Source organism: Cervus canadensis, chromosome 21 (genome assembly GCF_019320065.1).
Source record: "Cervus canadensis isolate Bull #8, Minnesota chromosome 21, ASM1932006v1, whole genome shotgun sequence".
NCBI classification, from domain to species: Eukaryota; Metazoa; Chordata; class Mammalia; order Artiodactyla; family Cervidae; genus Cervus; species Cervus canadensis.
The window spans coordinates 53,221,878-53,237,735 of NC_057406.1; the positions used below are offsets into that span (position 1 = coordinate 53,221,878).

Consider the following 15,858-nt stretch of genomic DNA (forward strand, 5'->3'; position numbering starts at 1 on the left):
GGAGTGGGTTGCCATTGCCTTCTCCACTGCTAAATGGAAGGTACATGCAAAGTGATGCTAAATCAGACAAACAACTTCATTCATTTACTCAAAATCTTCACCATGCTTACTATATACTAGGTAACTGGACTAAACCCTGGAAATGCAGAAAAGATAATGAATGAGGCTGCTTAGAGGTAATTACAGATGGTGACAAGAGCTATGAATGGAGCTAATAAACAAGGAAGCGGATGGAACATGTCCCTGCTGTCATTAAACTCAGCCTCTAGAGCAGCACCATCCTTTAGAACTTTCTATGATGATGGAAATAATCCTCCCAGCACTGTCCGATGGTTGCCACTAGCCCCGTAGGGTTATCCAGCACTTACCATGTGGCTTAAGGAACTTAAGGTTTTAATTTCATTTCATTGTAATGAATGTTAATTTTAATAGGCACATGTGTCCACAAGAGACAGTGCAGGTCTGGAGGAGGAAAGAGATTAGCAAAAGGGAAATGATAACACAAGGCACTCAGTGCAATGGCGGCGGGGGGAGGCGGTGGGTCAAGCACCATGTGTTATCAAATGCCTCTCACCCAATTACCAGATGCTCTAACATTCTCTGGCTCTGGGAATCGAAAGAACAAGGTCAGGTACAAGGCATTGTACTTGGGCTGGAATTTTTATAGGCCATGATCAGTTGGAAGTGGTATGCAGCCCGGCCAAGCCCCAGAGACCGTGGTTCAAGCACACACCATCATCCACCAAGCCTGCCCACAGCTGCCAAAGAGATCTCTCTCGTCCCTGTCATTCCACTGACGGTCATTTTGTCCTTGGCTACAACGTCCCACTGGGCCCTGCGTGGATTTTACGAGATTTCTTCGCTTCAAGCATAAGTACGAATACAAGCCTCCTAAATTCCACCGGAAAATTGGTGGCTAATCCAAACATTTCATAAAATTAGAACTCATTGTGGGACTGAAAGGAATTCAGACTGTGCCGCCACCAGAGAAATGCAAAATATTTGTTATAATTTCTTCCTTCATGAGCTGTTTCAAGCAGCAAGAGCTCTTTGGGCTTGAAGTTAAAGGAGGCGGTGGGGCGGGGAGGGGAGGAATGGGAGAGTTTTTGTTTTTGTTTTGTTTTCTTTGTGGTTTGCAAAAAGCATCACCAGATGATGAAAAATCGAGGAATCCTGCCTGCCTCCCTAATCCCTCGGCTAGCAGGGATAATAAACTGTCCCCATCTCGGCTGCATCTTGGCTTTATAAAGAGGGTGTTTTTCCTGGAAAATGGTACTTTTGCTCCTTAATTTTCTTCTTGGGCTTCAGCGACAGAATTTTTGATATCCTAAGGTTTCATCAGCAAGAGAGATACCTGCAAATCATTCATTCAGGCGTGCATGCAGGCCGGTCAACAATACTGATTTGCCAGGCACTGTGCGAGGCACTTGGGCTACACCAAGAAACAAAACTGGTGCAAATCCGAGCCCTGGGAGAGCCCGCCTTCCCTGGAAGGAGGACCAACAACGGAGGATTCAGTGACTCCCACTTTGAAGCAGTTTGGAGACCAGACCTGAAGACTCGCCAACTGCAGAATCTGGATGGGGCTGGAGTAGAAGTCCAGATCAATCCTAGAACTCTCACCTCACAGAGAAAGTAGCTGAAGAAGTACAGAAGAAGGGACATCATTCTCCCAAGGTCACGCGGCTCACCTGGTGGCAATGGGGGAACCAGCCCGCAAGCGTCCTGACCACACCCCAGACTCCTGACTCGCCACAGCCATTCAGCAAACACGGACCGCCTTCTTCCCGGACACCAGACCCGGGCACCAGGAGTAAGACATGGAGCAGCCGGCTTCACAGAAACAAGTTCCTCCAGCTGCTATTTCCACGAGCCTGGAGACAACAGTGAGTCTGGCTGGGTTCAGTGGGACTCCACCCCTGGCCCCCAAGTGTGCGTGAAGAACCAAAGCAGGAAGCTGCAGAAGATTCCAAGGATTCACACCCGTGCAAGGCCATGGAGCCCAGCGATTACCACCTTGAGCCTGAAGTCAGACAGCCCAGCCCTAGATCCCAGCTCTGTGACCCTGTGAAAGTCATGTGACTTCTCTAAGCCTTTCCTTCCCGGTCTGCAAAATGAACGTACTAATAATGCAGGTTCAAAGGACAGAAGACCCCTAAAGTGGTTAGAACAGTGCCTGGCACACATGCACCATTCAACGCGTGTTTCCTGCTATTATGATCATTAGGGAAAGGATCATCCTTCCACTCTGGACCTTCCTACACATTCAAGAAGGTGGCTACGAATCCGTGGAGATTTCCACTTCATCCCTCCCCTCTCCAGGATTGATACCACCAGCTGCCAGCATGCCCACTCACACACTGGTTCCCTCCCACAGCATTCCATTTGATTCTGCCTGGGGAGCAGAGATCAATTAACTGTGAGGAAGACTCAAAGTGAGGTTCTCCTGAGCGGGTGCATCACGATCCTGCCTTTCCACTCAAACACATCCACGTGCTGGGCTCTGAGCTCACCGGGTCAACCCAAGTGTCAGTCTCTTCCCTCCCACAGCTTCTGCTAGTTGGAGAAAGATTCACTTTCTAATCTACCCAGAACTAGACAAGCTGGAATGTTACATCAAGGACGGCTGAGAGCTTCTCAAAGTTTGCTGGCATTTCTTCTAATTGATAACAAGAAAGTCAAGGTTGTATAATGAAAGTATCCAATCCAAAGAGATGAAATTCTAAGAGATGAGAGAAAGGGAAAAAAAACACACAACAGGGAATGGGTCTCCTTCAACAGAAGGGCAGGAGGGGTAAGTGTACACCACAGAGGCTGGGAGGCTGGGGATGTAGAAATGACAAAGGGTAGTTGCATGTTCTAGAACCCAGAGCTGGTTGAGTTCCTCCGGAGCAGCGGCTGTACCCTGTCCCCTTGCCCCGGCCTTCCCAGTGCCTACAGAGTCTGGCACAGAACAAGAGCTCAGCCAAAATGTGCATAAGTATGTTTAAACGTGCGACCTGGGAAAGGCAGAAGGAAAACTGACAACTGTTTCTACTTCTTGGAAGCCATCTAGGGTCATAGCCGAGAGCTCAGACAGACGTGAGTTTCATTCCAGCCATCATTCCCAGGTTGTCACAGACGGTGTATCCCTGCGGGCTTCAGTTCCCTCTGCAGTAAAGCGGGGGCTGTGATAACATCTCTCTTGTGGGAGGAGGGAGGGTCTAAGAATGACCAGGAATTCAGTGAGACGATGCAGGCAACACACTTACCCCAAGGCCTGGCGGATACAGAGTGCTCCACAGAGGTCAGTCTGATGGTCTGATTTCATCTTCAAGGATGAGAGAGTAGTAAACATAAGCGTCTATTCTGCCTTTTACATGAGGCTGCCAAAAACATGCCTTTCCATGGGGAGAGGGCCTCCTCCTTGAAGTCTTGCCTCCACCCACCTGTCCCTGGGATGAAGGAGCTTCCTGGATGCCGAATGCCCCCCAACACTGCTAAAAGCACGGGGACACCCAAACGCACAACAGAGAGCAGAGATGGTCACAGGCCTGCAGCCTCCAAGGCAAAGTCCCCTAAACTCAGAGTACCCAAGGAACGAGTGGAGATCCCGTCAAGCAACCCAGCAGAACATGAGACTGCCCTCCTCTGAATCCCGAATAATAATAGCCTGTAATTACTGACAACCAGCTACTTGTCAGGCACTGTTCTTGGCACAATCCCTGACAACCTGGGAAGGAGGTCCTACTATCATGCCATTTTATAGATGAGAAAACTGATAGCTTCTTTCAAAGTATTTTCTAACTCACATGGGTTGTCCAGAACCCACTTCATAAACAAGTTTAAACAGCAATTCCTGCCTTGAGCTGAAAGGAAATGCAGGCTCTCCCTACACTTGACAAAGCCTGCACCAAACAATCTTAAAAGGGTTTGGGGAGCCGAAGATATTTCCCTTTCCCTCAACAAAGAGACCGCCTGCCAAAAACCAGGCAAGAGGAAATGAAGTCTGTTTCATCAGTTCCATTCAGCAAATCCCAGGATTCTCCTCCTAGGAGCTGGCAGGGACATTGCTGAGCATTCTGTCTTGGTCTCTCGATTTATAGGTGAAGAAAAGGGATCCAACACTGGGGCACCTACTCTGTGCTGTCCCCTGCCCAGGCTGCTGGAGGTACAAAGCTGGCTGAGACCCTGTCCTGCCTTTCCCAAGAAGAGGGCTCCTTCAAGGATAACATTTCTCTATGGGCCAAACACTTTTCTAAGAACTCAACAGGAAATTCGTTGATCCTCACAACCACTCCCCATTTCACAGACGAAGAAACCGAGTCTCAAACTTACAACAGGGGGTTAGAGCAGGGTCTCAAACCCCGGTGCCTGGCTCCAGAGGCAGACTCAGATCCACCCCTTTGGCACACTTTCCTTCCACCTTCCTGAAGGAGATTGGGGGTATGAGTGTCCTTGGCAGCTGGGGTGAATCGTACATGAACTGAGCCCGATCACAATGAAATGACAAGAGCCAGCAAGGATTCCTTCCAACCTGCACCCATCAGCTGCCTCTGTGGCTTTAGAGTCAGAAGAACCAGCGATACATGAGGTGTGACACCCGCGGGAGGGGATGGGGTCGTAAGGAAACACTGAGGAAGCAGCAGCTCCCTTTTCTTACACTGGGGACTTGCCCCTTTGGCCACAGAGATGCAAGCTGCACTCTGAGCCATCTGGACACCGCCCTTTCCCTCCCTTCCAGGGAAAGAGGGAACCTACCATGGCGGCCTCTTAGCACCCTCCCACTAAACACCTCGGGCTGCCTCTCAATACCTCTAATGAAAGTAAACCAAGTGGAATTCTTTTCTCGAGTTTTAAAGGCAAATCACGATGGTGTTTTTTTTCCAGACATACATTAACTCTGCACTCCAGCTGGTTTACAATTCTTTAAGTACTTGATTTACAACCCAGGGAGAAAATGTTTTGAAAATCTTGCAAATGCATTTTGCATCTCAAGCTTGCCTACTTGCAGAGCTGATCACCGGGGATTCTCAGACAGGGTGGGGGATGCAGTGAGGGGGGACGGTTGCTGGCGGCTCCCGGAAGTGTGGGAGTGACCAGGGAGGCCAGAGAGTTACAAAGAACTGCGGGAAGCAGCCGCCAAGGGTGGGAATCGGCTCCCTTCCTCCTCCCTGCAGCCTCAGCGCAGAGCTGTGATGGACAGGCACCTGGCCGTGCTGGGCTGACCCCCCACAGCTGTCCAAAGGGTGGTAAGGAGAGGGGTGACCCGGAAAAGGGGGACGATGGGGGCCCAAGGGGCCTTCCCTGATGCCTCCCACCTCCACAGACCCCTCCCTTCTCGGGACTGCGGGTGCACTCTTCATGCAGCTGTTTGTTCATTCATTCATTCATTCATTCATTCATACTGAGCATCTACCATATTGCCTGGCTACAGGCCAGGATGCAGTGGTAAGACAGTGACCCTGCTTCCTTCCTAATGGGGGTGGAAGGGGAGGGTGTGTACAGACAAATCATCAAACCCATGAGCTCTGGAGGAAACCGACATAGGGCCAAGACAGGAGGATATGGAAGCAGGAATTGGACAGCCAGGCAGGACTTGAAGGATGTGGCAGATTCAGAGCTTAAGTCCTCAGCCACCCAGGCGAGGGTTTAAAGCAGGGACAGCCACGACCAGGAATAAGAAGGCCACGAAGGTGCTCCTTGCTTGCACTTCTCACTAGCTCTGATTTCCAAGAGCCTAATATGCACAAGCTCTGCATCGGAAGGCTCCCAGTCCTACTTCTCACGGCAATCCCACTTGGTTGGATGTTGGCAGCCGCATTTTCTAGAAGAGAAAACAGAAGCTCAGAGGAAATATGGGACTTTGCCCAGGATCATCCAGGTGCTGAGCTGCATGGGAGAATAGGCACCCAAGTCTGTCTGATTCTACAGGCATTTCTTCCTCCTCATTCATACAAGCCCCCCTGTGCTGTGCTCAGTTATTCCAGATGTGTTCATAACACGCCCCAACCAAGTCCTCAGTACCTCCATGGCAGGACTTCTCATGTTCTATTCTGAAACTTCCCACTGTCCTGGGCACTTTAGGAAGCCCTCAGGAAATATACCTTGCCAGAGGGAAAGGAAAAGATGGGCTGACCCCAGTGGCGGCTGTGTCTTCATGATAGGGAATCTTTAGCCCAGCCCCGGGTTGAACATGCAGTTAAAAGTTTACCGAAGAGCCTCACTGTGAAGTCAACATCTGGCTGCTTCTGGACCACTTCCAGAGAATTTTATCAATACAGCCAGACTCTACTCATGGGTGGGTCATCTGGCCCGGCCCCTCCTGGGCCCTGGGCCTGGGATCTTCTCATTCCTGCACTGCACAGCGTCGTCTGGGCCGGCGGGATGATAAATGCATTCTGCTTTAAAGCAGATACTTCGCAAATCATAACTTACAGATGCTCCAGGACTTTCATGTGGGAAAGACAAATGAGACTTAGGCTGTCTGACTCCGGAGCCACTGAGGACAGGAAGCCACAGCCAGCACGGCTCTCTCCTCTCCACGAGCACAAGACCGAATGGGAATTCAAGCAGGGAAGGGTCTGCCTGACTTTGCAGACGCTGCTGTTACCCGCCATTCATTTCCAGCCATTGTCTTTCCAAGCCCACAAATCAGAAAGCTCCTTGAGGTCAGGGGTAATGATCTACAGCTCCCATACCTCCTGAAATAGTTACTCGATATTGTATTCCCTTCTGTGCCATCCCATGAGCCTTTTGCCTGGCACTCCTATGTGCCTGGCACTCTGCTAGGTGTGGACAGCAGGTCCAAGTTGGTTGGATGGGGCATGTCAGCAGACAAGACACCTTGTCTCAATCCTTATCTACTGCAGCTTCCTGGGAGGAAGTGAGATCAGACGTCCTGGGGCGGTGAGGGAGCACTTCTGTCACAGGAAAGTGAACCAGCTGAGCTCCGGAGGGCCCCGAGGGATTCCAGAACCCGAGGCTGCTGAAGGCACAAAGAACTCAGTGTGTGCCCAGGAGAAGCGCTCCTGGACCTGCTTCATTAAGACAGACTCGTGGCCCAACAAGCAGACATCTCCCCCCCTCACCCCGACACCATTCTGATCTTTATCTTCTCATAGCTCAACTCCTGCAAAAACCTCCAGGTTGGATCCCTGCTCCAAGCCAGCACTGCAGACCCCTGGGCTCGGAGCCCCGCTGTGATCAGAGCCCAGTTCAGCCCACCTAGGGGAAGGGAGCTGGCCACGGTCTTCGCATTCACACTGCCTGAGTCCAGACCCCGGCTCGGCTGCAGCGTGTGACCTCAGCAGGCTAGCAAATCTCTCTGTGATTCAGCCTCTTCATCTGGAAGATGAGACGATTACAGGATTGTTATGAGAATTAAATTAGTTAAATGGACCTGGCACGTTATAAGGACTCAAGAAGAATTAGCTGCTATTATGTATTGTTATTAAATGTTATTACTATCCCCCCTATTCCTATCTTACCTGCCTTGCCTCCTACTGCATCCCAGCATAAAGCCTGCATTCCAAGAGATCTGGCCTGCTCACCCCGGAATCTGCCCTCTGCCTGAAAGCTTCCATATTTTGGTCTTTGGAAATACAATTCAAGGGTCATCTTTAACAGCCCTTTCCCTCCCTAATCCTACCGTATTCCACGGCCCTCTCTCAATCCCTTTCCTGAACAATGAGAAACCTCCCAGTAGAAGCATCTCCCCATGACTAGTTCTCTGGAACGTGAGCAGAACACCACATCCAAATCCGGAGGTCACCCACCATGCAACAAAGATAAAAGGTTCTCCATGTTTCCAGCAGCAGTGGGTCTCAAAACAGACTTGTTTGATGCTTCCTTGCTACTTAACCCTGGGCAAGTTACTTAAACTCCCCAAGTATTGTTTTCCCCATCTGTTAAATGGGTCTAAGGTGAGTGCATGCCTCTTAGGGTCATGGTGACAATCAGACATGAGAAAATGTCTGTAAAGCACTTGGCACAGCCTGACATACCCCAAACTCTCAAAAATATCGGCTGGTAGCAATAAGAGCAGTTGTGGCATTTGAGGGAGGGGGTGTTCCTACCTAGCATGGCACTCAAGTTAATGAACTGATCTTCAATGAGCTATGTTTCAACTTGAAAATCTCCAGAAGTAATCAATTCCTGTACAGAAGAGGTACCCACAGCCTAGCAACTGCTCACTCTTGTCTCTTCCACCAGACTATAAGTTCCTTGGGTCTTATCCATGTGTATGCCCCAGAATTTAACATGGTGAGAAGCATATGGCAGATGGTAATAAATCTTTGTTGAACTGAGCAGAATTAGTTCAATATTTGTAAGTACATTTCATCATTGCTACTAGATTATAAACTCGTTAAGACTAAGGATCATGTCTTGTTCTAGTAAAGATTTATTAAATGAGTGATGGAGAAATACCGAACGAAGAATCAGGTTTTTTAGACTCAGCCTACTCAGTTACCAGCTGTGCAACCTCAGAGAAGTCACTTGACAATTCTGTGCCTTATTTTTCTCACCTCAAGGATGGATGCAAAGTTTGGACTACACATCTGTCGAGGTCCCTTATACTTTAAAACTAGGTTTGGGCCTTAGCTGCAATATGGTACCCCAGCCACCCTGCATATGACAGTCATACACCCCTGGTTCAGCAGGCCAGCTTACTAATTTGCATCCCTGAGCTGGAGTTTTCCAGCACCGAGCTATGAATAACTTGGGGCCAATGCATAAAACACCCACTTTTAGTCAAGTCAGCTCCTTTGCTGGGTGAGGATGCTCCATCACCCATCCTAGGGCATCATAGCAATTTGGGGGCACAACTGACCCACCAGCCCTGCCATTCCCATGCCAGACCCTCCCAGAGACCTGCTTCCTGCTCACACCACACCTCACACTACTCACAAGAGATAACCTGGAACAGAGAGAGAGGTGAACTTAGCTGACGGTGAGCTGATCGCATAACACCTCTCCCCAAAACGTTGTTTATTTTTGCTGTTGGATTTTTTGGCAATGCTCAGTGCAGCCTGAGGGTCCAGGGAGCTTGGCTCAAAGAAAATGCCATGTTATAACACAGGGGCTTGCTCTGCAGCCCTGCCCGAAACTGTATCAAAACGAAAGTTGTGCAATAAACAAAGCCCAAATTCAAGGCCTTAGAAATGTGTTCAGATCCTATCAGAATCTGGCTTATGGTCTTGGCTTCCTATGGGTGCACTTCCCTAATTAACCTGAAAAGTTGATTATTTCTCCTACCTCTCTCTGAGTGATTTAATTGGCCAACGCATCATGCCTCTCTGATGGTCTTAAAACCTAAATGAAAGTCCAAGTGAAATGAGGGGGTAAAAATCTGCTAAAAAAAGAAACTGAATTTGCTAATTTCACTTTTTGAGGCTTTCTAAGGGCTTCTCTGGTGGCTCAACTGGTAAAGAATCCACCTGCAATGCGGGAGACCTGGGTTTGATCCCTGGGATGGGAAGATCCCCTGGAGAAGGGAACAGCTACCCACTCCAGTATTCCAGCCTGGAGAATTCCATGGACTGTACAGTCCATGAGGTCACAAAGAGTCAGACACGACTGAGTGACTTTCACTTTCACATAGGTTATTTTATTCAATTCTCACAACTAGTTCATATGGTGGTATTATATTAGCCCATTTTACAGATGAGGAAGTGGAGGCTTCTGAAAGTTATATAGCTTGCCCAAAGTCACAAAGCTAGTCAGGAATCGGTCAGGATTTGAAATATAAGCCAGGGCTCTTAGTCCTTCTGCCAGAGGGCCTCACTTGTGCAGCTTATGAACTCTGGAAGAAGCCACTTTGAGTCCTTTCTCCTAGACATTCTCAGACAGTAGCAGCAAGACTACACTTGGGATGAAAAGGATTCCTGGAGAATGCCTAGACCACGTAGAGGGCTGGACCTGCTGACTCCAAGCTCCTGGTTCTGCAACCTCTCTCTTCGGAACTGCCTTTCCCTGAATGCTGATGCTCCATGGTGTGCTGTTTGACTCAGAAGGCCCTTCCAGACATGCAATTAAAAGCCACAAGATTCTTAAACAATCCTCTGTCTCAAGGGTGCTGATTTCATAGCATCTCAGGCAGCCTAACACCCAGCACTCTACTTGGGCCACTCGTGTTGGCAAAGCAGCTGAAAGGCACGGCGCCTCCTGGAAAGTTCTCGGAAAGGCGTGGGTACAAACAAAAATAAAGCATCACTTCGCAATACTACCCAAAGACCTAAAAGGCAGAATTGAAACAACGTGCTCTGAATTCTCCGGAACTGCACCTCAAAAGCAAGTGGATATTCAGTGTATCCTTGGAACCAGAAGAAAACTCCAAAGTCACACTTCAGATGAAAATTTCTTGCTGCTCTTGACAGATTCTGAGTCACCAAGCACTGTACAGGCAAGAACAACTTGCTGACCAATTTTTTTTTAATGTTTGTTTTATTTTCTGTCCAGTCAGGCATAGGGAATTTTCCACCTGACAATTTCTGTTTCTCACTTAAGTTCTGACACCATCTGTGAGCAGCGTGCTCCACGAGGGGGGGACCGGGGTTGGGGGTGGGGGGACAGACTTGAAGTCAAGGAAGCCTTCCCTTCACCCAATCTCAGTTTTCTCATCTGCTTAATGCATCTACTTAGATGATTTTGCTAACATCCGAAGCTTATCTATCAGGTAGAAAGCAGTCTGGGGACTGCCAGTTTCTGGATGTGGATCTGCTACCAGATTTAGAATCTTTGCATAATCTTTGAGTAAAACAAGAGATGGGGCTGTAATGAGCAGCACAATGGGAAACTGGACAACACAGCGGGACTCAACAGCTTGCTGCGGTGAAATGAGCCTCCTCCGTTCTCTGGGCGCCCCCTAGTGGCCATTCGATTAAATCCCGAAGGAATGTTCAGAGTTTCTGCAAAGAAAGGGAGAGACAACCACCACAAGAGAAAGGCAGGCTCGCGCCTACTGATGCAATCAATCCCTTTCGCTCTATCCTAGTCCGTGGATCAGACAGCTATCAGAGGGAATACCTGAGGCCCCAGTGAAGCTCAGAAAGATGTCTGCCGTCAGACAAGCTTTCACTCTGGCAGTTGGCGGCAAGCTACTCAGCGTTCCAGAGTCAGTGCCCCCTCACAGATCCCAGACACACCCTTACCACTCAGCCCCTCACAAGCTCACATCCTCAACCTGCAGCTCCAACCGCGTCTGGTTTTCATTACTCCGCTTTCGAACTTCCCAGCGTGATTCTTCAACAGCTATTAAGACAACATGAGCAAGGAGCTAGGCTTAGTTTTTGCTTATTCAACATCCAGCCTGGGGAATATCACCTCAGACAAAAAGCATGAATGAAGCGCACGTTTCTCAGCCTCCTCTTCCACAGAACCTTGGCGTGTGCTCCTCAAAGGACATTTTTGCATCTCCTCTTGAAAATTTTCAATCTACAGAAATGGCACCTGCCTTCTCGACTACTTGCTATAGATTTTGCTGATAGGAGACAACTTTAAAATACTATGTACAATCTCTCAAATTTCCAGTTAATCTATAATGGACTTTAATTTTTAGGATCTAGGATAGAGCTGTATCAACCCAAAGAGTGAAGCCTAGAATGAAGGAATTATCCAGATAAACCAATATCTGAGAACTGGGCTGGCTGAACTTTCTGATTGGTGCCATATTTTGTCCACAGAACTGTCACCGCACAGATGCAAAAGAAAAATACTGACATCAACCCACCACTTACTTTATTCAGCAGCCCATTTTGCTTTTCCCCTGTGATCATTTAAGTTTATAAGCAACCCTGGGCCCCCAAACACCCCCCAAAAGTGTACACAAGGAGTTCCATAATTACTTCCTGACTTTGGCCCTAAATCGATTAAAATCCATCTGATACGCTGAAAATCAAAGAACCATGTTAATTTTCTGCCACACACCACACAAAATCTTTCTGCAATAGTCAGTCACTTTGAACCCAACCCTCTAGCCACAAGCAGCGTGGATTGCAAGGGCCTGTTCTGCAGAAAGGAAAATGACAACAAGCCAAGGTTGGGACAATGCAAAGACTCCAAAGCACTCAAGATGTTACTTGGGGCTGAGTAATGGCCTTAGGACCCTGGCAGGGTTACAGCTGTCACAAAGAGTGGGGATGCTGGGTCAGACCCCTTACACAATACAGCAGTCTTGCAGCCGGGGCCTGAAAGGCAATTGAATCTGCAACTCAGTGTGGCTATCCAAAATGCCCTAGGCGTTTCAGTCCTCCCAGAAGCCAGCAGCAAACTGTCACAACCCTCAGGCATGAGGGTTGAACCTTCACTTCTATTCCCCTAACCTTTTCTCTTAAAAACAGGCAGGAGTCCGTCCTCCCTTGCAGCGACCTCAGCACCGCGGCGACGGGGACTGGGAGGATGCAGGGGAGGGGGGGATCTCATTCATCTATAGGATACGGGGCCAGGCGAACCAGCTCCGAGCTGCGGATGTGGCTCTGTGTGGAGTTACAGCAATAAGGCATTCCAGGGCATGAATGCGTGCCCGCGAGGGAGACCCCAACGGTCCCGATGGTGCAAAGTGTTTGCAAATCATAAACACTACTTTGCTGCTGGGATCAAAACCCCCAAAATATGCGCAGACAGGATGTAACAAGTGTTTCGAGAGAAAGACACGCCTGAGCCACGGGGGGCTGGGGCGGGGGAGAATGAGGAATCTGGGGGCTCCGGAGAAGCCCCCTCTCGGGCCAGAGACCCCCCTCTGCGCCCCCAAACCCCGCCGCGTGCACGCTGCTTCCCCAGCCGCGTCTAGACCGAGCCCCCCGGGTAGCCCCCCAACTCACCACTCGGCCCGAAAACCTCTCGGTGGCCCGCTTGACTTTGCCGTAGGTGCCTTTCCCCAGGGTCTCCTGCAGCTCGTAGCGGTGCTTCAAGTTGTGTTTGTGGTGATGCCGCTTCACACCGTGCGGCTTCCTGGGTTCCGGGGCCGCCGCCGAGGGGGCCGCGATCGCCCCCGCCTCCGGCGGAGAGCCCGGGGCCCCCGGCCCCAAGTCCGGGCCGGCCGCGGGCGCAGCGGCCCCCTCCATGTCCGAACGCGGGGCAAGCCGGGCCGGAGAGGGCAGGACCGGGCAGGGCGCTCGCGGTGTCGGGGTCCCCGCCGAGAGAAAGCGGGGCGCGCTCACGGTCGCCCCCGCAGCATCGGGAAGGCGGCCGGCTCCCGCCGGGGCTGCGGCTAGGTCACTGGCGGCGGCGGGGACGGCACATCTGGCGCCCCCGGCGCGCACGATCCGCGCACCGCCCACCGGCCGCGGCGAGCTGCGGCGCGTCGGGCGAGGTGGCGGCGGTGGCAGGGGAGGCGGCGGTGCTCGCAGGAGGGAGGGGAGAGGGGTGGCTCGGAGCGCAGGAGGGGGAGTGTTATGTGCGGCGCCGCGCCCCCAGACCCCTCCCCGGGAGGACGCGCAGACTGGGCGGGCGCGGGGGCGGGCGCGGCGCGCGGGCCGGCCTCCGGGGAGGGGGCGAGGGGCGGTGCGGCCCGGGCTTCCCCCCACCTCCCGCCCGCCTCCCGGGCCCGGGGCCACCCCGAACTGGGAGGGGGATGGAAGCGTGTCGCGACTCGCCCTTTGTGCAGCGCCGGCTAGGCCGCGCCGGCGGCCAGGGGGCTTTGTCCTCGCGCGGCTGGGCAAGAGACGGGGGGGTTCCCAGCCCGGGCGCCCGCCGCCGCCGCCGCCGCCGCCGCCGCCGCCTCCGCCGCTACCGCGGGCCCGCCGCCGCCGCCTCCTCGGACTCCGGCTCCGGCCTCTCGGCCTCCCTTCCGGCTCGCGCCCTGGCTGCGGCGATGGCGGCGGCTCGCCGAGCCCCGGGGCCGGGCAGACGAGAGCGCTCGGAGCCGGGGGCCCCCGGGGCCCGCTGGCGATCCGGCCGGGGGCGCCGCGGGCTCGGGCGCCCCTTCATTTTCTTTTAGGTGCCGCGGCGGCCGCCTGGCCGGAGACGGGGAGAGGCTGGGGGAGGGGAGGCGCGCGGGTGTCGGGTTACAGGCGGTGAGTCACGGCTCCCCCTCCCCCGCTGCGGGGCGCACCCCGGCCTCGCAGACCCCCATCCCGGCTGGCGTAGGGCGGCTCCCCCGGGCCTGGGCCGGGGCAGCTGCGCGCCCCTGAAAACCCCAAGAGGAGCGCGTTGACCTCGGCCCCGCGCCCTCGCCCTCGCCGGAAAAAGGCGAAGCTCCGAGGCTGAACCTGCGGCCGGTCGCCGCACTGCGGCCCTCCGACACTGTCCAGGACTCCCGCCTGGGAGAGGAGGAGAGTTGGGTCGCTAGAGATGCCTGGATACAGCTGGGCGCGCACCCTGCCCGCCAAAGCTGTGTTTGGAGATGGGCAAACCAGGGAACTCGGATGGAGCAGGGCCTGAGACCGGCTGAGCCAGAGGCGACAGGCAGGCAGGCCTCTTGGCCCGTTGGGCGTTTTTATTTCTCCTTTAACTGAAATGGCCAGATCCTGGAGGTGGTACCCAGCACCCCACCCCCACAAGCGGGGGGCAGGCAGGAAGGGCTACGACTGTGGCAAGGCTGCCACCTTCTAAGAAGCAGCAAGGGAAAATAAGGAAGAAGGCAGGAGAAAGAGGGCTTCGGGAGTTTTTTTAATAGTGCGGTATACCAGACTGGGATGGGAAGAGTGAGCGGTGAGGAATGTCTGGAGCGTTCTACAGATGGCGCGGTGGTTCATTTTTTCACCGGTGAGCCGGAGTCGCCCTTCCTCCGCAGCTCTCAGGTTCATCCCTTCTGCATTCCTGCTGTCTTCAGGCTTGTCTATACCTTATCACCTTACCCTGGATCCAGCAACAGCACGTCCTCCCTGCAAGCCCCCTCCCCGCTGCCAGAGTAATAGCCTGTAACACCACAGTCACCGAAATGTGTCCTCCACACTTGCAGGGTCTCCCTGCCTGCCTCCGGGAACTATTCTGCTTTTATACAAAATCTGTATACTTTGCATATGTAGATTAGAAAGTCAGTATAAATAAGATGCCGGTTGAGCCTGGCTTCCCAGTGGCTAGGCTGTGTGACATTTGTCAAATGACTTAACCTCTCCGAGTTTAAGTTTCTTCTTGAAGTGTAGATTAGCGGATCTGTTTTACAGGTAAACGGATCATGTCTGTAGCGGTAATTAAAACTGCTAAGCCTAGGTCTTTCCCTTCCCAGGGACGAGTGCTGTGCTTAGTCACTCAGAGGTATCCAACTCTGTGACCCTCTGGGCATGGGATTCTCCAGGCAAGAATACTGGAGTGGGTTGCCAGCCCTCCTCCAGGGTGTCTTCCCAACCCAGGGGTCGAACCGAGGTCTCCCACATTGCAGGCAGATTCTTTACTGTCTGAGCCACCAGGAAAGCCCATGGACATGGTAGGAATCCGCTACCCCATCTCTTGAAATTGAATGTGGCCACGTTACTTAGACCAATGGAATGAGAGCGGTGATGTGCATTGCTTTTAGGTGGAAACTTTGAAGGACCAATGGGTAAATGCCCATGTCTTAACAATCCTGAAAATTCAATGTTGGCGATCACAACAACCATGAAGTACAGAGATAGAGCCTCCCATATCCAGCCTGGGCCTCTGTAACGATGGCAGAACTGGCCCGAGTAACCTGCATTGTAAAAGCAGTGTGAGCAAATATTAAACATGTGCTAAACCAGGGAGATTTAGTGGTTGTTTGTTACAGCAGCATAACCTAACTTATTCTGGCTGATGGTGATCCTCCCCAGTGCCTAGGACTTAGTCAGTATCGAATAAATAGCACCTACTTGTGCTGATCCTATTTTATGACAGTAAACCCTGTTTTCAGTTGAGGAAACCATCTCAGAAAGGTTCAGAAATTGGCCTGAGATTACACAGGTTGTAAATAGCCACGCCAGG

General features: G+C 52.0%; 1 protein-coding gene across 1 annotated transcript in view; it reads right to left on the minus strand.

Annotated features, from left to right (window-relative positions):
• Positions 1-13,868, minus strand: part of NUAK1 (NUAK family kinase 1) — a 74,599-nt gene extending 60,731 nt beyond the window's left edge. The window contains exon 1 of the mRNA XM_043441629.1: positions 12,801-13,868. Within this exon, the coding sequence (XP_043297564.1) occupies positions 12,801-13,043 (243 nt within the window). The 5' untranslated portion in view covers positions 13,044-13,868. The remainder of the gene's footprint in view (positions 1-12,800) is intronic.
• Positions 13,869-15,858: the final 1,990 nt, after the last annotated feature.